The sequence below is a fragment of the Erithacus rubecula genome, assembly GCF_903797595.1.
Source record: "Erithacus rubecula genome assembly, chromosome: 17".
In the NCBI taxonomy this organism is placed as follows: Eukaryota; Metazoa; Chordata; class Aves; order Passeriformes; family Muscicapidae; genus Erithacus; species Erithacus rubecula.
Genome location: NC_136669.1, coordinates 8,115,301 through 8,139,521, shown reverse-complemented (window position 1 = coordinate 8,139,521; position 24,221 = coordinate 8,115,301). Strand labels below are relative to the sequence as shown.

The following is a 24,221-nucleotide window of genomic DNA, read 5'->3' as shown; positions in this document are numbered from 1 at the left end:
TTATAAATACTAAACATTTATTATTTTTCTCATAGGAAGGTTGCAAGATTCAATTTCAAACAACAGGACAAGGGCTTTCATTGCTGTTGGGATTTTGTTTTGCTTATTTTAAGGGGAAAGAGAGAAGGAGGAACTGGTGTAAAGATACTACCAAAAGCAGTGCAAATTGAGATTAATTTCTTTCGTCAGCATCCCAGTGCTGAAACCACAAGCTAAGCCCTTCCCAGTTAAATTGAGTTTATCTTCCAGTTCCTTGTACCTCAGTGAACAGTCAGGGTTCTCTTTCTCCTTCCCCTTCCCCTCCAAGAGCACCCAGCAGTGACAGCCTTGCACAGCACTGAAGCCTGGAGAGGCCAACACTTCATCCAAATGAGACCTGAACAGAACAAAAATGCACAGAATTCCCTCCCTGCTCAGCCAGTGCTGCAGCTCCCCAGGCTGTGTCACAAACACTGTTACACATCCACAAAAACACAGACAGGGAAATCAAAGAATCCAAGAACACTTCACTGTCAGTTTGAAACTAAGGAAGGCAAGCTTGAAACAGGAGTTACTGACACTTTGTGCAAGTCCTGCTGACAAAAAAAATATTCCTTGGAAGCACCCAAAGGCACCAGGTCTGTCCCAGCAGCAGCAGCAGGAGCTGTCCCAGCCACAGCCTGGGGCTGCCTTGTGCAAATCCCATCCCTTCCATGTCCTGGCTGAGCCAAGGCAGTCACAGGGCTCCCCAGGGCTCCCCCTCTGCAGCCCTCAGAAGTCAATGTCTGCCAGACCTGTGTGAAGAGAAAGAGGGATTGGGGAAAAAAAATATTTATTTATTTATTCATTCATTCATTCTTACCCTCCCTGCCCTTCACTGAAACCAGCTCAGTTACATACAACAAGAAAGATGCTTTGAGAGTTGTTTCATTTTTTAAAAGTTTAAACAAAAAGGATTTGGGTGTGAGGAAAGTAGGAAAAGGTTGGGCTGTACTTTTTTAACCCTTTTTTGGATTGTGATGCAGCAATTAATTTGATGAATGAGCTCTGGAGTTATTCATGGCAGAAGGAACCTCAGGGTCTGCCCATGAAATCATGAAGATAAAGCAGGGGAAAGTGCCACTAATGAGGGCAGTAGATTCACAGTGGATAAAAAACACCCTGCTTTAGATTAAGGCATATCCATAGTGTTGATTATCACCTTTGAGATCACTGTCTTTTGTAACTTTGATGACACTTTACTGGTGGAGGTTAGGTCTTTCTTTTGTTCCTTCTTACCTATGAAATTTTTCCCATGAGTTGCTGGAAACTGCTGGTACTGATGGGTATTTGAGAAAACAAAGGTTTGGCTGGGCCCAGGTAAAAGGAGGCAGGGGCAGCTGCTGGCTCTGCCCCAGAACTTTGTGAAGCAAAGTCTCTCCTCCATCCCTTCCTGTCTCAGCCAAACAGGCTGGCACAGAGTCCCTGGTTCTGTTTGTTATTAATCCCATAGCTGTTGTTTTGTTTGCCTTGTTATACATACTAGTAAAGAACTGTTATTTCTATCCTCCCATCTTTGCCTGAGAGCCCCTCAATTTCAAAATGTAAATAATTCTGAGGGAGGATGTTTACATTCTCCAACCCACTGCCTTCCCTAGCAGACACCTCTCTTTCAAACCAAGACACCTGCACCCCTCAAGCTCAGCACCCCAAACTGTCCTAAGCCCTTCTCTAATCCCAGCAAATAACAATGCTGATCCCCAAAACAGGGGCTGCCATGAACAGGGGAACTTCTGTGCCTCAGATCCTCTAAAAATAAGTTGTTTTACCATTTCCACTTTTCAGCCTGAAGAAATCCAGTGCAGAACATGGGTTTGGGCTCAGAACTCTGCAGGATTCAGGAGAGTATCACCACAAGGCAGCAGCTCTGTCACAGCAGCAGCAACAGGCTACTGAAGAGCTCCTTTTATATCAATATATATATCCTATATCAACATTTTTTTTTACCAGCTCTGTCAGAGGCTTTGCTGCCCAGCCAGGCTGCAGAGACCAAATCTATTTCCATTTGCTGAGGAGCAGGCAATAAAATAACAGCAATAAAACCTGCTCTTGGATACAGGAGCAGGGAAAGGGCAGAGAGGATGAAGGAGAGGAAATGATACAAGTGGCAGGCAGTTTTCTGGGAAGACTGAAGTCCCTGAAATTGCAGCCACAAGTTGAGACAAAGTGTGACAGCAACAGAGTTGTCCTAATCTGGAAGACACAGGCTGTGGCCATCCATCCTCCAGCCACACAATTCCCCTCCTTTTATCACTTCTTGAACAGCAGCAACACCCAAATGCTAGAGAAAGCCTAAATCAAGTCTCTCTCTTTCACAGGAATTCCAGCCCAGGAGAGACAGAATTTTAAGAACAAAAGGAACATGTATAAGAGTTCATTTCAGAGGGAATATTTTTCCCCAGGGAGGAAGCGGCGTGGAAAACTTCAGTGTCAGATGGCTGCAAATGGGGACAGTGCAGAGAAGCCTGGGATAAGTAATACAAATTTATTTTTGTGTTGTCAGGACACTGTGCCTTCATATACCATGTGCCCATATGGCACTTCCCATGCATGGGATTTGTAAACCTTTCAATTAGCACTGATGGGATAAAGCAGGCTGTTATTTAAAGTAACCCATACGGCACCTTCTGGAAGAAAAATTCCAACTCCCCTCTACTGGACAGCTCCCCCTTGGATGCCCATAAACCCCCCAAAGGCTGTGGAGGGACAATTCCCAGCTGGGAGGTGCTCCTGGACCAAGGGGGCTCTGAGTACAGCTGGTGTGACATCCCAGCCCTCCCACAGGACATTTCCAGGGCAGGATCACTCCCAGGTGCTGGAGAGCCTTACCCAGGTTGCTGCTGTCCTTGGAAGCCCAGCAGATGCAGTAGTGCTGCATCAGTTGTTCAAACAGTTCCTTTTCATCCAGGAATTCAAGGGCTTCTATCCTGTAGGGATAAAATAAAAGTCAGGATTTGAGCTGGACTCTCAGCAGAATTTTTACTGAACTGCTCACTCCATGGGAGTGAAAACTATGGCCAGAAAGGCAGTTACCCCTCCAGGGAATAATTAGAATAATTACAGGTAATTATCCATTATGCTACCATTGCTCTCATCCCTGTCAATGCATGGAACAAGTGACACACAGGCTTTCAACTCCTCATCTCTGCAATTCCCTGTTCCAGGATTCATCTGTGTAACTCCTCAAAATACCTGGGCTGCTGCTGAGGATCTAAAGGGACAGAAGTTCCTAAATGCACTCCCAGCTGCAGAGGAACACTCTGGGAAAGACTTTTCTAAAGCAAAAGCATTTTCCTCACTGATACTGGAGGACAGAGTTTACATAACCCTGTTTCCTGGCATGTGGAACAAGTGCAAGGAGCTGAACAGATCCAAGGTAGCCAAAAATGCTGCAGAGAAAGCACGAGCTCTGTGTCTCCACCAGTGCCATATGGTCCCACCACATATCCCTGTTCCTATTTAAACCACCTCTGATTGCCACTCTCACCTGTTCAGTTCCAGGCTTTGAGAAACCCCCATACAGGAATATTTTGACCAAGGTATCTTGCTCAGCTAATTCTAACTATGAATGACTCATAGCAATTCACATTTCACATTATATCCCTAAGAAGTTACTCCTTAAAATTTCCCACTGTTTAGCATTTAATGCAGAAATGTTAACAAAATCCATGCAGATTAGTGACTGTTAACAGCCTTTAGTCCCTGCTCTGTGCTCTGAGTTTTGCAGACCCAGCAGTCTCCCCCTCATGATTTCAACGTGTCGTGGTTTAACCCCAGGCAAAATTTTCACAAGGAACATCTTGGGGACCACAAAAAGTCAACACAGAATTTCTGCAGCATCTTCCATCTGCAAATTTCTGTCATGAGATGCCTTCTGTCACACCCAAATAAGCCATCACTACTTCCAGTCTGCTCCTGGCAGTGTTCACCCTCTGGATCATCAATGCAGGCACAACCCTGGAGGCTCTGCAGAGCTTCAGGCTCAGGAATTTGTGTCTCCCTGGGCAGCACCTGCCTGCAGCCTCCTCTGTCACACCAGGGGATCATGGATGGGAAAGAGCTTGGAAATGGCATCTGAGGATGACTGTGGGGTGCCAAAGTGGTACCTTTTGACATCAGCCTGTGGCAGGAAGCTGTACACCTTCATCATATCGATGGCACGGGCGTCCTCCCAGCCACTCGCCAGCAGTCGCTCCCTCTGGAAAACAAGGGGCAGCACAGCTCTGACAGGATTCCAGGCAAAATCCAGAGCACAGCTTCTCCCCCTCAGCATTTCACTGGGCAGCTGATTGACCTGTCCTCTGAAGAGCTCCCAAACTCTTCTCTAAATGTCTGCTGCTGATCTCTGCAGGGCCAGGCAGGGCTGGGCTCTGACCAGGAGGTTTTGTGCAACCACTGACATTCAGCTATCAAAGACAAGCTCTGGGGTGACCTAACTGTGACCTGCCAGGACCTGAAGGAGCCAACAAGAAACATGGAGGGAGACTGTTTACAAGGGATGGAGGGAGAGAATGCAGGGAATAGCTTCCACTGCCAGAGGGCAGGGCTGGATGGGATTTTGGGCAGGAATTGTTCCCTGAGAGGGTGGGCAGGCCCTGGCATAGGAGCCCAGAGAATGCCCCTGGATCCCTGGCAGTGCCCAAGGCCAGGTTGGATGGGGCTTGGAGCACCTTGGGACAGTGGAAGGTGTCCCTGCCATGGCAGGGGTGGCACTGGATGGTCTCTCCAGCCCCTTCCACCCCAAACCATGCCCCCAGCAAAGGGCTCAGCAACTGCCCCACCCTGCCCTGGTCCCTGCTGAGCCCCACAGGGCACACTCAGAGCTCAGAGGCAGGTTGACAAAGCTCAGTCTCAGCCCCCCAGCCCTGTGGCCTCACCTGGGAGTCCAGGGAGCTGCAGAGCTCCACCCCAGCCAGGTTGCACTGCCGGCGCTGCAGGTTCTCGATCATGATCTGCCCAAAGCGATCCCCCATGTTCACCTTGGGACACAAGAGACAAAGGGTTCCTTCCCCCTGCCCACACAGCAGAACCACGGGGAAAAACAGGGGCCTGCTCAACCCCTGTGAGTGCCTAAGTCACAAAATGCTCAGGATGTCAGGGAGTGGCACATCCTCACAGCAGCTCTCACTGCCCACTGCCCCCTCCTCCTCCTCCTCAGCAGTAGCCCCAGTGCCAGGGGACACTGGCACTGCCCTCATGGGCACCAGAACTGCCTCTGCTTCCAGCTCTCAGCATCTTCCTTCAGCTCTCCAGCAGTGATTTACAGCTTGGAAGATCCTCTTACTAATTCCTGGAGGCACCCAGCTCCCCCGAGGCAGTGCTTTACTTCCACAGGGAGAACCAGAGTTCCTGCTGATGTGATTTTTGCTCCACTTTGCCAAAGAACACAGAGATAATTATGTAATGTTATACACCCAGAGCCAGCACTCAGCATCATTGCTTTTCCCTCTGCTTCAGCTAAATCAATATTCTATGGTTTTTTCCACGTATGGATTAAGTCTCAATTATTTTGCTTCAACATAGTCCAGAAATTGTCTTTCAGAATAGCTGCATTTTCTCTACAATGAGCTAACCAAGCTCCAAGTTAAAACACATTACTACAGAAATTCAGCAGAAACTGCTGTTTCTACAAAAGGACATGGCCCACTCTCACTCCTCAACAACTCCCACCTACGAGAGCCATTTTAATGGCAACAATGCAGGTCTAAAAATGCCCCTTTGCTTTTACCTGCTCATAATTGATAACCATGGCCACGGGGAAGGTGCTTGCTGCCCACCTGAGCAGGTTTGCAGACTGCTGGGGGGTCATGTAAACCAGCACACACTCAGCCACCAGCAGCGTTGGCAAACTGCAAAACAAAACCAAAGCAGAACATGATTTCCAGCAAAGGAACAAGAAAAATCTGCTAAGGATTGCGAGCAAGCAAGTCACTTCATGTTCCCAGAATTTCCTCAAAGAGCTCCATTTTTTATCAACTAAACACTGAAGATTGAATGAAATCTCTTCACCACATTGACGAAAACTGAGCTTTCTGGCAGCTGAGAATTAATGAACCACAGGAGACTCCGTGGTTGTGAACCAGAGATTTTAGGGATCAACCTGCCCAAAGGCAGCCCTGAGCACAGAACAGAGTGCATTCTCTGCCAGCAGCAACTGAGATGTGTTAAAATTCCCTTTGCAGGACAATTGTGCCCTGCACACACAGCTCACATTCCTGTAGAGATGAGTGAAATCAGGCATTAATTACAAACTGAAAAAAAAAAAAAAGTTCTCTCTTTAAAAAAAGTTTTGAGAAGAATTTTAATTAGACAAATTTGTTCAGTATCTGTAAAACAATCTTCATATATTATTATCTAACAAAATGTAATCTATAGTTTGCACGTTGCCTCTTCCCCCTCCATCCACAAAACAACAAAAATAGACATCGACACAAGTGATTTTCTTCACAATTATTGAGTTTGCTTTTAATTGCTGGAATGAAAGGGGAAAAAAAAGTCACTAGAAACAGGAGAAATTCCACAAGGAGCAGCAATGTAGGCAAGCAAGGCAACATTTCAGAGGATGGAAGTGTAAAGAATTAAATGGCAATTTGATGCATTCTGCTTCCCCATATGCTCTCTCCCACCCAGCCAGATCGCTGCTATTTATATTGCTTACATTTGAAAGGTCTGTCCATCATCCACTCAGAAACTCAACTCCTGCCCCCCCAAAGCCTCATGCTGAACGAGAAAAGCCCAGAGGAGCTCTGGGATTCAGATCCCAAGGACTCCATCAGGTTTAGAGAACAGCAGGGGGTTAAGAGGAGGCCACAGAAAGTAATGACAGAGATAAAAGTCAGAAATCACAGAATCCTGGGATGGTTTGGGTTGGGAAGGATCAGAGAGCACCCAGTGCCATGGGCAGGGACACCTTCCACATCCCAGCTCCAAGCCCTGTCCAACCTGGCCTTGGACAAGCAAGGGCTCCCATAAGCCCCCATTAAAAAAACCCACTTAGAACCCTATATTCTTACTAAATATATCAATATATATCTCAAAACCCTATAATCTTACTGTATATCCAGGCCATGTTTCTTTAGCTTTTCCTCCAGGTCTGATGAGCAGCGCAGGTCTGCTCCTACTATGGAATATCGACTGGAGTCCAGGCTGTGGGAATCTGCAAGGAAAACATTTGGAGAGACTAATGGTACATATGAGAGAGGTGCTGGAGCTGTGAATCAAAAAAAACCACACAGGAGCACAGCAACTGGGAGCCAAAGTTCAGGCTGTGACACTCAACTGTGAGCAGCAAGCTCCTCTTTTTAAAAGATGCATTTTCCCTTCCTGGCTGTGTTTTGCAGAGCTCCATCACCAGCAGACCCTGCACTGAGCTCTTCTCTCCCTCTGCAGCCATGCTGAAACAGAGAGGTTATCCCAGCTGTTACCATGGTTTCCAGGAATGCAGAGAGAAGAAAAATGGGAAGATTAAAGGCAGGATTTTTGTTTTGTTTGGAGAGTCTTCTTAGATGGCCCAATGTATGTACATAGGTACTATATAAAAGTACATCAATTTCTGAAAAATGAGGCTAGGTGACAATATTTCAAATATTAACATCAGATATAGCTATATAAGTTAACTATATATGCAGTTATATAATAAATATGGGGAGCAGACACAGACTTGGGGCCAAAAAAAGTTATGATTTAGCCTTTTGGTATGATTTAGTGGTGGTATTTAAGGAAATAGTCAAATTAGAGGAGGTATTCTATGCAACAGATATTCCCCTGGGATACAACAGAATCCTGTGGATACTTGCCAGCACGAAGGAGGGACAAACCCCAGAGGCCAAGGAGCCCCTGGCACAGCTGGGAGGAAGCAGCAGAGGCCCTGCCATCAATAATTCTGACACCCAGCAGCAAGGAATGCACCCAGGGGAGCCCAGTGCCCACAGGAGGCACTTCCCAAGTGCTCCATCAAACCCAGCCAGAGCCAAAGTCCTGCAGGAACACTGGGATGGCTCTGGAATGCCTCAGCATTTCTGGAGGGCACTCTAAACCTCCCTGGCAGCCCTTCCAGTGCCTGGCCAACCTTCCATGGAGAAATTCCTCCTGATGTCCAACCTGAGCCTCCCCTGGCACAGCCTGAGCGAGGAGACAAGAAAATCCAAGTGGTTGAAGGGGCAGAATGAAAGGGGTTTCCATTTCAGGAGAGGGGAACAAAAAACTGGGGACAAGTGTGGGTTTTCCCAATTATTACATCAAGCAGTGATCCCACATTCCAGAGGATGAACCTCTGCTTATTTTTCAAGTGACCAACTCCTTGAAAGTAGCACTAGCCACAATAGCTGCCATTCCAGCAACACTTGGGAAAAGATCCAGGAATCAGAAACAGTTCAGAAAGAGAGTTATAAGGGAAGAAAAGAGAGGAAAAAAAAAAAAGTTGTGCAGTATGTTGAATGATTCAACATTTTGAGTCAAGGCTTTTTCCATGTGCATGTTCTGTAATAGCTTTACTACTTCCCACACCCTTCTATTTAAGTGATTACATCAAGGCCATGATAATGGCATCAAAAAAAGCCACCCAAAAACCCCACCACACACAGGGAAGTGTTTAAATAGGGCTTGGTTTCTGTCCATGGATACAGCACAGCGAGCGTCAGCCACCACAATTAGTAGGGAATTAATGCCAGCTCCCTGTCCAGCTTTGGAGCCTTGGACACACAAATACAGCAATAAAGAACAGAAATAAAAGCCAGAAATAAACCACAAAACTTTTTAAGTGATCTAGGAGAGATGGAGCACAGACTCCAAGGAGGAAGTAAACGTGCCTTGCTCACACCACATTAATTCAATATTTTTGTCATAAAATCCTGAATTGGTTTGGATTGGAAGAGACCATAAGGACATGCAGAGCCACCCCTGCCATGGGCAGGGACACCTTCCACTGTCCCAGGCTGCTCCAGCCTGGCCTTGGACACTTCCAGGGGTCCAGGGGCAGCCACAGCTGCTCTGGGAACCTGTGCCAGGGCCTGCCCACCCTCCCAGGGAAGGATTCCTCCTCAATATCTCACCTCAATTTCCCCCTCTTCAGTCTGATCAGACTTTACCAGGCAAATTTCAACTGCTCCATCACCTTCCCCTTAGGGAGCAAACAATCCCTGACAGCAGGGTAGTGGCAGGGACAGCTGGAACTGGCACTGTCCCCAGCCTGGAGGGCAGGAATCCACCCACAAACATCCCCAAAACTGCTGGGCCATGGTCTGGCACCAACTCCTACCTTACTGCAGAGCTGGAGATTCTTGGGGCTGTGCTGTGCAGGGATGTTCCCTGTGGGTCTCTTCCCACTCAGGACATTCTGTGCAGTATCAAAGTGAGCAATCTGCTGCCTTGCTGCAAATGGATTTTACAATTCCTGCCCATCCATAGGGCAGCTGGAAAAAGAAAACCAAGTTCCAGCCTGGCAGCACGACCACGTGGTCCCCATTGATTTCTTCTGAGAAACAAGAGTTTGTTTTAAACTGAATTGATTTTTTGTGTGTGTTCAAACCCCTCTGTTCATCCTTACTGCAGTGCTGTGACTCAGGCCACTGGCACAGCCACTTGGTGGCTTAGACCACTGAAAATCCCAAATTCCAGGCACTAATTCCTACTCAGGCACCACCTCATGTTTTTAAGTGAGGTTGTTTGGGTGAGTGTCTCCTCTAGAGCTGCCCTGGGGATTTATGTGATGCTCACACCCAGCCATGTACAAAGATCCTCTCTGTACTTGGCTGAAATGAAGGTTTGAGAAACACCAAACTCAGATTTCATTGGAGAAATACATGGGAGGGGATGGAGAAGGGGAGAAGGATGAGTCCCACACCTCACCCAGGCTCTCCTGGCCCAGGCACAGGGCTCAGCTCTCCAGGAATAATCAATAGAGAATGCTCTGCCCTGGGCACACACTTGTATGTTTATTTTTCATGACTTTGGCACAGAGGTAACAACACAAGTGGTTCAAATTTCGCTGTCACAGAACAAGATAAGCTCGTAGTAACTGAATAGTAGCAGGAGCTGCTTATAGCTGCCTTTTGACCTCAGCACACTGAATCTTTTCTTCCCAGCACTGTTGGGAGAAGCAACTGCAGGGTTGGAGGGAGGCCCAGGCCCTCCCTGCTGCTGGGGCAGCACTGCAGCCTCCAGGCACACCCAGCTCTTCCTCTGCCACTTGCTTCTCTTACTCTCTTCTCACATTAGTGCAACAATTTCCTGGAGGTTTTCCAAGAGACAGCATGCAGATACTATTGTCTCAAAGTGATTTCATTAGGATTTTCATGCTAAGGTATCCTTCTGACAGCTTCACAAAGCAGCAGCCCCTGCAGCCTGCTCTGCATGCTGCTCTCCCCCAGCCCAGCAGGGCACTGCCACACACCCAGCCTGTCCTGGAAGCTCAGGGCCAGCCCTGCAGGACCCCCTGACACCCACACTGGGTCACAAGGAAGTCTGGGGATGGAGGAGGCTGAAACAACCAAGGGCCCAAGCTGGCCTAGACAGGGCAGAAGTGAGAGGCACACAAAAGAACAGCTCACCAGTTTGCCAGGGTCACAGAGGTGCAGCACTGCCCTCCCTGCATGAGCAGCACCCACCAGGTAGTGCCAGTGAACTTGGAGAGCAAGTGGGGTGCTGCCACAGGGATGTCTCTGTGTCCCTGGGGCTGTCCAGTCACCCCCTGCACTCCTGGCACCCTGATGCCAGTGAAGCTGTGGCAGCACAGGTGTGTGGCAGCAGCAGCTTTGTGCCATCACAACACTCAGGGTGGGCAGAAAAGCAGCGAGAGAACCTCAATTGTGTCAATCCACACCAGCACAACTCAGAACCAAAATTCCAAACAACCTAAACTAATCATTGCTGGTACACCAGAGACAGGAGTGTGAACTGGTGTGGGGAGGCAGGCACAGGGAGGGACAGCATTCTGAAATCCTGCTCCACACCCCCACAGAAATGTGTAACATTTCCCCACCTGGCAGTGCTGCTCCTGTGCCAGGGAGTATTCCCAGAATACTGCACAGCCTCACAGCAGAACCAGGTCAGACCAAAGGTCTCCCCAGGATGATATCCAGCCTTCCAGAGGCCAAGAGCAGCTCCAAAGGGAAAAGTCTAAGAGAGGAAACACCTACCAACACTGGCATTTAAGTTGTTCTCTAGCTTTTTCTCAAAAATACTTAAAATTGCTTTGTATTTCTGGACCATTATTGAGCTCATGATTTCACCCATCTATTCTAATACCCAGATCCTGCAGGAAGGCAGCAATAATAATTTACATGTGAGGCACAAACTGTTTTTCCCCCCATGTGCATCACTTTCTATTAATCCACATTGAAATCATCATCAAGTCACTAATTTCACAAGATACTTCTACAGTTCTTTACCACTCTTCAGAGTTTGGATTTGCCAACAAGCTGCCACTTACTAATCACTATTTTCCCAATTTTTTCTTAGTGTTGAACAACAACATACCCTCAAGCACAGATCTCCATCTCCTCCATAACAAAAATTAACAACATATGCTCGCCCTCCATCCCAGCTCTCATCCATATGAGAACCATTCCTTCCCCACAACCACTGTGCCATTTCTCTGGCACACTTTAGCATGGGACACAGTCAAAACACATTCTTGAAATCCAAGCACTGTGCTGATGTCCTTTTCCAATAGATATGTTGGCTTAGAGAGCTCCAACAGCTCTGGGAAGAACAACTTACCTTTCCAAAAGCCATGGTAGCTCTTTCTCAACACATCCTGTGATCCCTGTGCTCCACTGTGCCTGTCAGGGTTCTGTGATTTGTTCAGCACAGACATCAGTCCTGCTGCCTTGGGGTCCCTTGCATTTCCCCTGGAGCTCACCTGAGTCACAGCCACCTTCCAGCTGGAGACAGTGCTCAATGACAGGGCACAGACTCAGCAGCTGAGTAAATTCCTTGTCAAGCCCCTTTAGATCTGTAAACTCTCTGCTCATCTGTTTGATTTATCACTTATTCCAGCACCTATTCTGCTGGCACTCCCTCACACAGCAGTTCCACTCGTTGATCCTCAAACCAGAGCTCACAGGGACCTCACCTGTGCCTGGGGGTAGCTCAAACTGGAGTTCCACAACACCTCCACATGTCCTGGACATGCTGCTGCATCCAAAGACCTTGGGGCAGCAGAGCTACATCAGCAGGGTTGTGACTCTGAAGTTTTAACACCCAGCACTGAGAAGGACCCAGAGAAACCAGTGTTCCCAGCACAGCCCAGTGCTGTGGGGACTGGCTGTGAACAGATCACAGCAGTGCAGGCTGCAAGGTCTGCAGGTGTTTTGCTGTTCCAGGTGTACCTGCAGCTCTTCAGGAACACAAAGCCAGCCCTTGGCACAGACCCAGGGGTGCCCATGGGACACTGCAGAACTCCCTGGGCTCAGGTGTGCCCCAGGAGGGCCTGGACTGAGACCCAGGGCTCCCCAAGAGCCTTTTTTTCTCACCTGAGAACTCTGGGCTTTCATCTTTGGAGGCCTGAGGGTACAGTGAGAACTCTGCCCTTCAAAGAACATCTGCAGGGCTGGGAAGTGAAGAGCCAAGCATGTGCAGCAATAAAATCTGCAGAAAGTGTCCAGAGCCTGGGCTAGAACTGTGCCCATGGAAGGGGCACACAGGGAGCACCAGGCTCTGCCAGGGTCACACTGCTCACATAGAGCAGCTCTGTGCTGGATGTGGCAATTACTGCCCCTCCTAAATTGTCCAAGGCACTTGCAACACCTCAGCATCTGCAGAGAACACAAACTCAATGGAACCCAAGGAATTTTCCAAAAGTAAGAAGGTTTTTCAAGTGCAGTCCTGACACAAACATACAATTATAGAATGGCTTGGGCTAAGAGGGACCCTAGAGATCACCCAGTGCCACTCCTGTCATGGCAGGGACACTTTCCACTGTCCCAGGCTGCTCCCAACCCTGTCCAGCCTGGCCTTGTCACTGCCAGGGATGGGGAATCCACAACCTGTTCCATAATGAGCTCAGAAACCAAGAGAGTACAACCACATCACCTGAAATTATTATCCTTTTAATACCAAAATGGAACAAACAGCACTGATCATGAGCCTGGACTGTGCAGCCTGTGTTTCTGCTGTGGAAAGTCTGCTAAATGTAAAGATCTGTGTTCTTAATGAGACAGAAAGCAGATAAACACTCAACAGATATTTTCATCCAGTATCCATGCCTCTCTGTAGCATTTTTTCCTTTCCTGTGACAGAAAAGGAGCTACATATGAGAGAAAAAGAAAAAAAAACCCAACAACTTTCTGCCAGAATAAAACCATTTAAAGAGAAGACATTTCTAACATGACACAGAACAAATGGGCAGGAGTCTGTAAGAGAAGAAAAAAGCCTCTTTTCCCTCCCAATTCTCTGTCCAAACACCATTTCAAACATTAAAAGCCTGCCCACATAGCAGAACAAAATGATCAGAAAAGTTTTAAAAGTGCTGCAGTACATCACTGAGTGAGTTTGAAGATGACTCACCTATTAGAAGAGAGTCCCCTGAATGGGATTCCATAATTGGTTTTGACAGGGGAGGTTTTGATCTGTGGGAAGAAGGAAGAAGCATCTCAGAGCAGTTAAGCCTGTTTAACAGTGTGCTTACAGATTTTTTTTCTTAACATATATATATATATATATGTGTGTGTGTGTGTGTCTGTGTGTGAGTGAGTGTGTGCCAAAAGCAGCTGAGGGAATATCTCTGCCCTCTGCTGGAAAGGAAAACCTTTGCAAGTTTGGTGAAGTAGGAGCTGAGTTTTATACACAATTTATTAAAGTTTTGAGAGAATCTTTCAAGAGAAATCCAGGTACTCGGTAATGTGTCCTCAACAACCCTTAATGGATTAATTCCAACAGGATATTCCCATGCAGCAGCAGTGTTCCTGCCTCCAGCTGAACAGGCACATCTGGGAATTCAGTGCTGTCTTTCAACAGTAAGAGAAGATTTCATCACCTCCAATTGTCAGGAGATTTCCCTGCACACAGCAAGCTCTGCTTGGCTCCCTAAAGCCCCCACACATCACCTTCTCCAGCCTGGGACCCTGCAGAGCCTGCCTGCAAAATGAACCTTTATTCTACTTACAGCCCTGCAATGGCTTGGGAAGGACCTTAAATCCCACCCAGTGCCACCCCTGCCTGTTTAGGGACACTTCCACTGTCCCAGGCTGCTCCAAGCCCCATCCAGCCTGGCCTGGGACACTGCCAGGGATCCAGGGGCAGCCACAGCTGCTCTGGGCACCCTGTGCCAGGGCTTCCCCTCCCTCCCATCCCAGAACATGCAGAGTTTCTCAGCAGAGATGAAATGATGGCACTAACAGTCAGTGACCCCAGCTGAACACAGCCCTCTCACTTACTTGATATTATGAATTTTTCTTGCAACGATCATTGGAAAATCCACTTCAAAATATTTTCTAGGGAGAAGATTTTCATCCTGGGAATTGGAGAAAGACACTGGAATTAGGGACACTCAAGTTTCACTTGTACAGGACAAGACAGAACTTCAAATCCAGAACAGATCTGGTTTGGCTAATGTTGGCATTTGCAACAGTGGTACAACAATGTCCCATAGCTTAAAACCCCCAAAAATCCAACAAAAAAACGGCTGATAGATATTAGAATTTAATCAGAATTAAAGAAATTATTTAGCATTTTATGTAATCACAGAGCCCAAGACAGCTGGGTTGGAAGGACCTGTGGAGCTCACCCAGTCCAACCCCTGGCCAGGCAGGGTCACCCAGAGCAGGTGGCACAGGGTGGGTGTCCAGGGTGGGCTGGGATGTGTCCTGAGAGGAGAAGGACTCTGATCCCAGACACCAGATCCCCAAACACACTCCAGCCATACTCTGGGGATGAGCACAGCACCAGGACACTGCAGCAGCACTCACCATGATTTTCAGCACAGCCTTCCAAGGTAAGAACCAGGAATGTTTTGCACACATTCCCCCAGGCAGTGACCACATTCCAGCCCACAGCCAGAGCTCAGGCACAGCCTGCCTGCACTACAAGAAGGGAAAGCTCTTCATGCCATGTTGGCACAATTTCCCAGCCTGCTGGAGAGGCTCTGCCAAGGCTCTCCCTGTGCAGCAGTCCCTTTGTGATGGATGCTGCTGCCTGTTCTGGCTGTCAACCCGTGGGTTTCTGAGCTGGAACCAGCACTCAGAGCACTCAACACCCCAGTACCTGGCTCCCAGCTTCTGCACATTCATTACACCACACCTGCCCTCTGCAAGGACAAAGAATTGGAATTAGAGGCCCCACTTCAGCTGTTAAAATCACTGTTATCAAAACAGGATATTGGCAGAGCTTTTATAGAAATGCAGGTAAGATAAAAGCTTCACATCTCAGAAAAAAAAAAAAAAAAATCAGAATTGTCTCCCTTCCACTGATGGAATACAATGAATTGTGACCAAGCAAAATGCTCCTCAGGCTTCCCTCCAGAACCCAAATTTAGCAATGTAAATGCTAATGAGAAGACAAATCACTCAGAGGTGAGTTCACACAGAATGATACCATCATACAACACCTGAATAACTGAATTTCCATGAATTACACACACACACAAACACTCCTATGCATGGAACAGGCTGCCCAGAGCAGCTGTGGCTGCCCCTGGATCCCTGGCAGTGTCCAAGGCCAGGCTGGATGGGGCTTGGAGCAGCCTGGGATAGAGGAAGGTGTCCCTGCCCACAGCAGAGGGTGGGACTGGATGATTTTCCAGATTCCCTCCAATCCAAACCACTCTGTGATTCCATGATTTACATGAACTCACAGCTGGAATCCCAGTGAGGAAAGTGTGGCAGCAGGTCAAGGAGTGATCCTGCTCCTGCACTCATCCTGGTGAGGCACAGCTGCAGGGCCCAATCCTGACCTCCAGGAAAGACAAGGAGCTGCTGGAGAGGGTCCAGCAGAGGCCACAGAGATGGTTTGGGAGCATCTCTGAGGTGAGGATACCCAGCAGGGGCTGGGTCTGGTCAGTCTGGAGAAGGGCAGGCTGAGAGGGGATCCCCTCAATCCATACAAATCCCACCAGGGGGGTCAGAGGATGGTGCCAGACTGTGCTCAGTGACAGGACCAGGAGCAGTGGCCAGAAACTAAAACACATCAAGTTCCACCCTGACATGAGGAAGAATCTTTTTCATGACAGAGGGAAGAGCAGAGCCCTGACATGGCAGAGCCTGGAACAGCTGCTCAGGGAGGTGTGGAGTCTCCCTCAGGAGACCCCCCAAACCCACCTGGGTACATTCCTGTGTCACCTGCTCCAGGTGACCCTGCCTGGCCAAGGGGCTGGACTGGATGAGCTCCAAAGGTCTCTTCCAGGCCCAGCTATCCTGGGATTGTGTGAGGGCTCCTGCTGAGCCCTGCACAGTGCCCTGTGTGACACAGCCAGCCTGAAGCAGCCCAGAGCAGCCCCCAGCCCCTGTCCCTGCAGCTCTCATTACCTTCAGTCTCCAGAACAGGGTGTCCATGCCAGCCCCAAGATTAACAATCTGACAGTTGCACTGTGTCTTCTCCAGGAAAGCCGTGATCAGGTAACTGACCCCGTGCACACGAGCATAATAACCTGCAATGCAAACAAACCCTGGAAGTTATTGCTGTCACATAATACTCCATCTTTAACACTCAGGGATATCTTTAGGCAGTCTGTAGGAAGAATAATGCTCTTTTTTAACATACCTAAGAGCTTTTGTTTTTCTTTTCTAATTACAAACAAAACTTCATGCACTGATAAAACCCAGCTCATTGGGTAAATAGAATTTTTAGTCAAGTTTCACCTCAAGCAGAACAGAATAATTCTACACTTGCAGAGGCCCAACTGTCCTGGGTCAAACCAATATTTCTGATTGCTTGGAGGAGATCTCTACACTGGGACACACAGAGACAGCCCACTCAGAACACAGAAAGCAAAGGAAGAGAGTTTTGATTCACAGATTGGTATTTGAAAGATCAGATACATCATGGAATTAGTGCTGTGAAGAAACCTTGTCTCATTGTCTCACACACTCCCTCCCCTCCCTAACTCCCAGGGTGCAGGGGTTTTGTCAGGACAAGTGAGGTGTCCCCACTCCTGTTCCAACTTGCCTCTGTTGATCTCAGGTGCTTTCCTTTCTTTGGCTTGTCTCACAAAATACTGGATGTAAGGGTCTTTCCAGTAGCCAACACTGACAGCAAACCTGTGCAGCAGCAAGGAAAAGAGAGAATTATGAAATAAGGCCATGAGAATTTACCCTAAAACATACACAGGTTGGAAAGGTCCCTCTGGCTGGGGTGTACACATGCAGACATGGTTTAAAAACCTGTTCCATGTGCGGAACAATTTGAATTAAAAGATAATATAAAATTTAGCTAGAAATTTTAGCTGTTGCCATACTCAACAGGCATCTTTTTAATGGCTTCTTCACTATAGGACAAAATTTTGTGAGCAAAAACCCAAATCTCAAATATTCCCTCCTGGGGGGACGCAGAAGATGAACTGTCTGTCTCCAGCTCCTCAGACACACAAATCAGGCTTTACTTCAACACACTGTTATATGACAAGGCGTTTACACTTATTCCATAGCTCCTACACATCAGTTTAGCATACTGTTACTTTGTTTTAACAGAGCTTACAAGTTTTACAATTGATTCCAGAAAGGAAAACTCTCCAGCCAAACTCAACCACCCAAGGATCTGCTGCTCCAAACCCAAAGGCCAGCCCGATCAACCAGCAGAACAGAGGTTAAATTCATCCCGAGGCACAACAGGGCAATGAAACTCATCCCCCAGCAGTGCCCGTCCTGCAAGGGAAGGAAGGTGGAAAACACCGCGATGGTTCTTGGCTGAGATATCAAAATCTACCCGGCGTTATTAGCTGTGGGCGCTGGTTCGCAGGCGAGGCCCGGCCAGGGCTCAGCAGAGCGGGAGGCTCGGGGCGCAGAGCGGATCCCGGGGCTCGGAGCATCCCCGTCCTGACCGAGCTCGGGGGGGTCACCCGCACACACCGGGACAGCTCCGAGCGGGACCAAGGCACGGAGACACCGGGACACGCACGGAGACACCGGGACAGCCGGGGCCGCTCCCCGGGAGCCGCCCGAGCCTCGCCCCCGCACTACCCAGCCCCGTGCGGAGCGACACCGGCGGGCACGGCCCGGCACGGCGCGGCCGCTGGCTCGGCTCCGGTACCGTTTGCAGACGGACGCGTCCTCGCAGGTTCCCCGCACCGCCTCGTCCGCCTCGTCGGGGCCGGCAGCGGCCGCCATGGAGCGCGCGGGGCCCGGCCGCTGCCGCCGCGCTGCGGCCCGCCCCCCGCCGCCCCTCATTGGGCAGCGCCCGGCGCAGCGCGGCAACCATTGGTCCGTGCGCCCATCGCTATGCGCTCCGCCCAATGAGGGCGCGCGGGGCGCAGCGCCTCGCCCAGGAAGCGGCGGCGGCAGCGCAAGGCGAACCGGGAGCTGTAGTCCAGGAGCCGCTCGGCGGCACCAGTGCAGGGTACGGGGTTGGGACTCTCCGCGGACGGGCGATCCTTCCCGGGAGCTCGGTCCGACTGCCCCTCGCAGAGCAGCAGCACGCGGCGGCACCGGGAGAGCGGCGCGAGAAGAGCCGCAGCCCCGAACAGCAGCGCCATCCCCGCTGCGGGCGGGACATCCGGGCCGGGCTCCGGTCACGTGCGCGGCGGGCGGAGGGGCGGGGCCGGAAGCGGCGGGGGCCGGGCCGGGCCGGGCCGGCGGGCGGTGCTGGGGCGGAGGCGGCGGGGCCGGGGCCGGGGGCGGCCGGGGCAGAGCGGCGGGGCCCGGGCAGCCCGGGGCAGCGGCCGCCGCCATGAAGAAGCAGTTCAACCGCATGAAGCAGCTGGCCAACCAGACCGTGGGCAGGTGGGCGGCGGCGCCTCGGGCGGGTTGGGGCGCGGGGGGCTCCGCTGCGCGGTCCCGGCCCCGCGGCGCCGTTCGGGGGCCGAAGGCTCGGTGGGGTCGCGGGGAACGCGAGGGGCGGCGGCGCTCGGGGGGCTCTGCCTCGCCGGGGATCCCGGAGCCCTCGGGGGTCCCGAGCCCCGCAGCGCCATTTGCATCGGGCGCTTCTCCGCTGCGCTTCGGCGGCTTTCGTTTCCTTTCTTTGAGTATTTGCTTTATTTCTCGCTTTCTCTCACATCTAAGAAGACTACGGAGAGCGCCTTCTCCGGGACTTCGTTTGCCTGTCAGACTTAATTTTAACAAAACTAACAGGAGCCCTGTGGATATGATTGCCACCAGTTTCCAGCTGTCGGAGTCCGGGAAGATTTTTAACTCGGTTTAGGTAGCAACAAATCTGTGCCCAGACAGGGAAGTGTCCTGCAGCAGCAGCTGTCTCTGAGCTGAACATGCAAATGTCACCGCACTGCTTTTCTAGCAGAAGTCAGTGCTTCCCTGCAGGAACTTCCTTCTGCTTTCAGTAGAGATTTAAGCTGAAGATCAGTTCCTGTATTGAGAATAACAAATTGAAAGTCTGCACTGATACTGAAAGTATAAACTTATTATCCGAGTTTATGTGTCCTCCTTTCCAGTAGCTGCCTTTATGGGGTGTTTATTTTTCTTGGAGCCCACACAACCCAGGGCAGGTGTGCCAGCTAATAAAGCCCAAGGAGGAGATTTTTAATAGGTTTGTTTTGCTATTAAAGAGGGAACAACTTCCCAACCAACCTCCCCTCGTTCCCATTTCATATGAATCAATGGATTTTTTATGCTGTTGGAGGGATTATTGGCATTCCCTGTTTGCACGTGTCAGCCCCGCAGCTCCAAATCCCGAGCGGAATTTGGAGTAATCCGGGTTGTACTGAGCGGGATCAGCAGCTTGGGGAGCCCTGTGCTCCCGGGGCAGCGGGGGGTGGAATGTGCAGCAGTGATGGAGGTGTGGGTGGGGAGGCTGGCACTGACCTTTGGCTCTGGAGCAGGGGAGGGCTGCGGGGTGCTCGGGTGTGGTGTCTGGGCAGGTTCCTGGCACACACCTGTGCCACCGAGTCTGGGCTGCTCTGGCATGCACACATGGCTTCCATTAAATGCCCACACTGCTGTCTTTGGTGCTCACTAAAAACTGTACTAATGACACCGAGCCATTTGGTTTTGTATGTTTGATATTAATTGTGATGGTTTCATCTTGCTCAAATTTTATGTGCTAGTGAAGCATTCCTGTAGTCACCCGTGACTGATTTTGTTACCAAGACTAAAATCCCATAGTTGGGATGGATTTTAACAGGTTTCACTTTCAGGTATCAGGGCTGAGGCTCTCAAGTTTGGTTTGAGAAGCACTGCAGGACTCACAGAAGACATGGCAGATGCTCAGCAGGATCTCACAGGCAATGTTATACATTGTGTTGAGTTGTATTTTGTTCTGTTGAGTTGGTGCACTCATTCATTAGTTTTTTGCTCTGAGACTGAATGAGAAGACAAGTCCTGCTCAGGAGGATCCCTGTGGTTGTGTGGATACCTGGAGAGGTGATGGCTTCTGGACCATGGGGGAGCCTGCAGGGGAGGAGCTGCTCCCAGGAGAAGCAGTGCTGAGGGGTCACATCCTCTGGAGTGATCCCTGCCTGGCTGCTGTGTTCCTGGTGCTGTGTTTGGAAGGGGTTTCTCCCCTCTCTCAGAGGTTGCTGGGGTGTGGGAGAGCAGCCAGGGTCCCCTGAGGTCAGCAGGGCTGGGCATGTGTCAACACCATGGGATTGTTGCCTTAATGAGGCAGGAATGGCACTGCCCTTCTTCCAGCCAGCTTCCAGGGGTGCCATCCTGCACCTTGCACCCCAAACATCACACCTGGCATCAGGGGAGTAACACCTTCATATGGGAAATTACAAAAGATGGGCAAGAGCTCCATCAAAGCCAAGCAGCAGCATTTATGAGAAGTCTGAGTCCACAGATGGAATTATATGGAGTTATGAAATACATGTAGGAAACTAATTAAAGAGGGGATTAGCTCAGTGGAACAGGATTCCACAATAATTAATAGATGTGTTAAATATTTTGCATTAATTATCTCATGGATGTTCTTGGCTGCCTTAAGTGTTCAATCTGCTGCTGAGGACTTTATATTTCATATATTGGACAGATTTGTTGTGAGTGCTGCTGAGAGGAGCAGCACAAGCTCTGGGAAACCTAAAAAGTGAAATATCAGAGCTTGGGCCAGATGACTGAGACACAGCTTGGCACTGGGGGTGGCATCACAGCATTCCCAGGGCAGTGTTAGCTGGAGCAGGGAACTGAGAGTCCCAGTGTGTGTTGGTGCTCATGGCATCCTAAAGGCCCTCACATCCAGTCAGGATAATTCCCAAAGAGCAGGGCTGGGACCTGCAGGTGAGCAGAGGCAGGGCTTGCCAGGAAATCATTAGCTGAGCTGAATTAATGCATTGCCACAAAGTGGCGTCTTGCCAACAACAGGCACAGGGCTAATCACCCAGAGGAACAAACTCAGAGCTGACTTTATCTTCAGCTACATCCTGAATCCAGCTGCAGACAGCTGGGGAACTTTAGTTTGGCTAAAAAAAATTAGTTGGGGAGGGAGTGGAGAAGAAAGGGATGACTTTAATTCTGAACTTCATGAATTTCAGGTGACCTGTGATTTCTTAGAGGCCACGTGCTGGGATTGCTTTTCATGGGATTTCTGTCCTAATTCCTCTAAACCTTCATCTCTTTGGATGCCCAGGGCTTGTTCCCACTGGGAGCAGCTCTGTGTGTGCTTGGCCTGGGCCCAGAGCCCTAGAAATGACAGCTGGGGGCTGGTTTAGGATGTGCTGTCTCACAGATCTGGGGAGGTGAGCTTGTGCTCCCTGAACAGATCCTCACTCCAGCACAGCACCTGAGTGTTTGTCTCAGGAATTCAAATGTTATATTTGATGTTAGCAAAGTAATTCTTCACGTACCTACAAGGGCTTGTCTTGGTTTCCATACCCTTTTGTAAATTACAAAGGAGACAGATTTGATTAGAAGCTTGGGAATATTCTCCTTTATAGATGCAGTCATCCCTAATGAAAATAAATGTTCAGAGCTATTGTCATCAAAGCTTTGCACTGATACACTAATAAGCATTTGAACTACATAGCTGAGTAATTTCCATGAGGAATGAGCCCATGGAGAGGTCTGGATCGTGCTGTTGGCTTACAGAGCTCAGGTTGGTAATTAATGACATTTCAGGCTGTGACAATCTCCACGAGTTGGGCTTCCAGCCTCTGGGGACCAACTGCTGCTGCTGTTGTTGCCATCAGGTTCTTTCTTCATCCTTTAGGTGCAATCCCTGAGTACCATTCTGACTAAAAATTATTCCAGACAACTGTTTGGGTCTGCTGAAGTCACCCAAGATCAGACAGGTGGATTTTCTTACTGCTTTTGCTGGGAGAGATACTCGATCTGCCCTGGGGCTCTTGCAGTAATTTAAACCAGGGACAGGCAGCTCTGACTAATTAGAAATCTGGAAGAGCCCACAAAGTGCCTCAGAAGGCTCTGGTTTTGTGCAAGAAGCTGACTTGCTGTAGCTTCTGTGCTTGTTTCCCACTGCTCAAACACAACTCCTTGTGTACAAATAGGTTTTTCCAGGCCCTGTACTCATGGCATTGCTGTGACTCACCAGGAGTTTTGGAACATGGCTTTTAATAGCTCATGTCCTGCTTAAAAGTTACTGTGCTGAACTATATTTAGTGTTTCTTCAAGCCCCTTGGCAATGTGCGAGTCTTGAGTTGGAACTGGAGTTGTAGCATAATTATTATATTAAAGCAAGTTATGTTAAAATGCCTGTTATCAAAATATTGTACAAGGAGGAGCTGCCTGCTTTTATCTGTACGTGGAAAACCTGCTGGAAAGCAATAATTTCTAGTAATACTTCATGAAAAATGTGGATGGTCCAAATAACTCCTTTTTTTTCTCCTGCTAAAGCATTATCCATTGATTCTTGCCTTTCCCAGAATTGTTCTGTGTATTATTACTTAAGGAAGGTTTTTCAGCTTCTTCATGTTGTGTTGATAGTACTTTGAAACTCATTTTTTTGATTGTCCAGCATGGTAAAACAAGAGTGCATCCATCTCTCTCAGTACTTCCATCAATATAACATTAATCCTACAGTGCCATTTAATATCAAAGAATTTCTTCTTTAATGTTTTTCTGGTTTTGTGTGGGGGAAAAGATTTAGTATGACCCCAGTACATGAAAATTTCTGGCTTAGCCAAACATTCTTTAATAGAAGTTAAATCTGCTGGGTGTTATTTACTTGCACTGCTTGTTGTGTTTGGCAGAGATATTTGAAAAAGTGGTAAACAGTGTTGAAATATTTCATATTTACAGGGAGTTTGCAGGTTGGCATTTGTCTCCATTAGAGTGCTCATGAAAAGAAAAATCTCATTTCAGTGTTTATAATCGTTATCTTAAGCATTTCCTGTTTATCTCCAAATGAAGTTCCAGGTCTCTAATTAGGAAATTGCATTAGATCTTTCTGGATGGCAGCTGAATCCAATGACGGGTTTCAAGGAGTCTGAGTGGATTTAATTAGGGGCATGTTTAATTAGGGGGATGCTGCTCCTGAGCAGGGGCAGGGTTTGGGGCTGCAGGTCAGGCACTGGTGGGGAATGGCAGCCCAGGGATCAGTCAGAATAAACATTTGGGGCTGGGGGATGGGGAGCACGGCAGAAGCTGCCTGGGCTGAAGGGAGCTGGAGAATATTCCTTACCTGGCTGCTCTGGGGGCTCTGCACAGACCCAAATTCAGCAATGTGGAGTTTCCATGCAAGAAAGGGCTCAGTTACCCCAGCAGGGTCAGCAGAGTCTCTCTGTTGGTATCAGTGCATTTATCAGTTTCCTGCACCCTTTGGGGATCTCTGACACAATGTAATGGCTTGTGCAGCTTGGGAGTTGGATTTTTCTGCCAGGACAAACTTCCAATTATAGAAAAACAGAAAATAGAAAAATAGGCAGCTATTATGTGTTCAGTTTGGGGCTGCTGCTTGTGGCACTGGTGGGGGGTTTGGGACTGTATTATCACAGTCATAAACCAGAGATGATAGAAATAATTCCAGAAATGGGTGTTATAAATTGGATCCAAGCTGTGGTCTAGATTGAATTTTGTGAGCATATCTATTAATCTCATTGATTAATGTTGCCTTCAAAGCAGACTGCTGAATCCAGAGGAAAATCACCTTTAAAATCCCCTGAATTTACTGAAGGTGAGGGTTTTGTAGTGAGTTTATTCCCCTGTTCAGTC

General features: G+C 48.9%; 1 protein-coding gene across 2 annotated transcripts; it reads right to left on the bottom strand.

Annotated features, from left to right (window-relative positions):
- Positions 1-18,883, bottom strand: LCMT1 (leucine carboxyl methyltransferase 1). Of its 2 annotated transcripts, none has more exons than XM_079320676.1 (11): positions 18,199-18,883; positions 17,119-17,210; positions 16,479-16,600; positions 14,394-14,470; positions 13,525-13,586; positions 7,072-7,198; positions 5,747-5,867; positions 4,896-4,997; positions 4,125-4,216; positions 2,848-2,945; positions 1-773 (listed from the first exon to the last, which is right to left on the bottom strand). In XM_079320676.1, exons 1-11 carry the CDS (start codon positions 18,855-18,857, stop codon positions 751-753), a joined length of 1,575 nt encoding a protein of 524 aa, XP_079176802.1. In that variant the 5' UTR covers positions 18,858-18,883; the 3' UTR covers positions 1-750. The 2 variants fall into 2 exon arrangements, with proteins under 2 accessions (XP_079176802.1, XP_079176803.1); XM_079320677.1 differs by having other exon boundaries at positions 7,072-7,174.
- Between the last annotated feature and the right edge of the window lie 5,338 nt (positions 18,884-24,221).

Excerpts from the sequence above, each read along its gene's own strand:
- LCMT1 (XM_079320676.1), bottom strand. The coding sequence starts at position 18,857 with ATGCGGTTGAACTGCTTCTTCATGGCGGCGGCCGCTGCCCCGGGCTGC. Across the intron at positions 13,587-14,393 it reads AGAAAAATTCATAATATCAA|ATCAAAACCTCCCCTGTCAA; the intron begins GTAAGTGAGAGG and ends TTCTTCCCACAG. Across the intron at positions 4,998-5,746 it reads TGGTTATCAATTATGAGCAG|GTGAACATGGGGGATCGCTT; the intron begins GTAAAAGCAAAG and ends TTGTGTCCCAAG.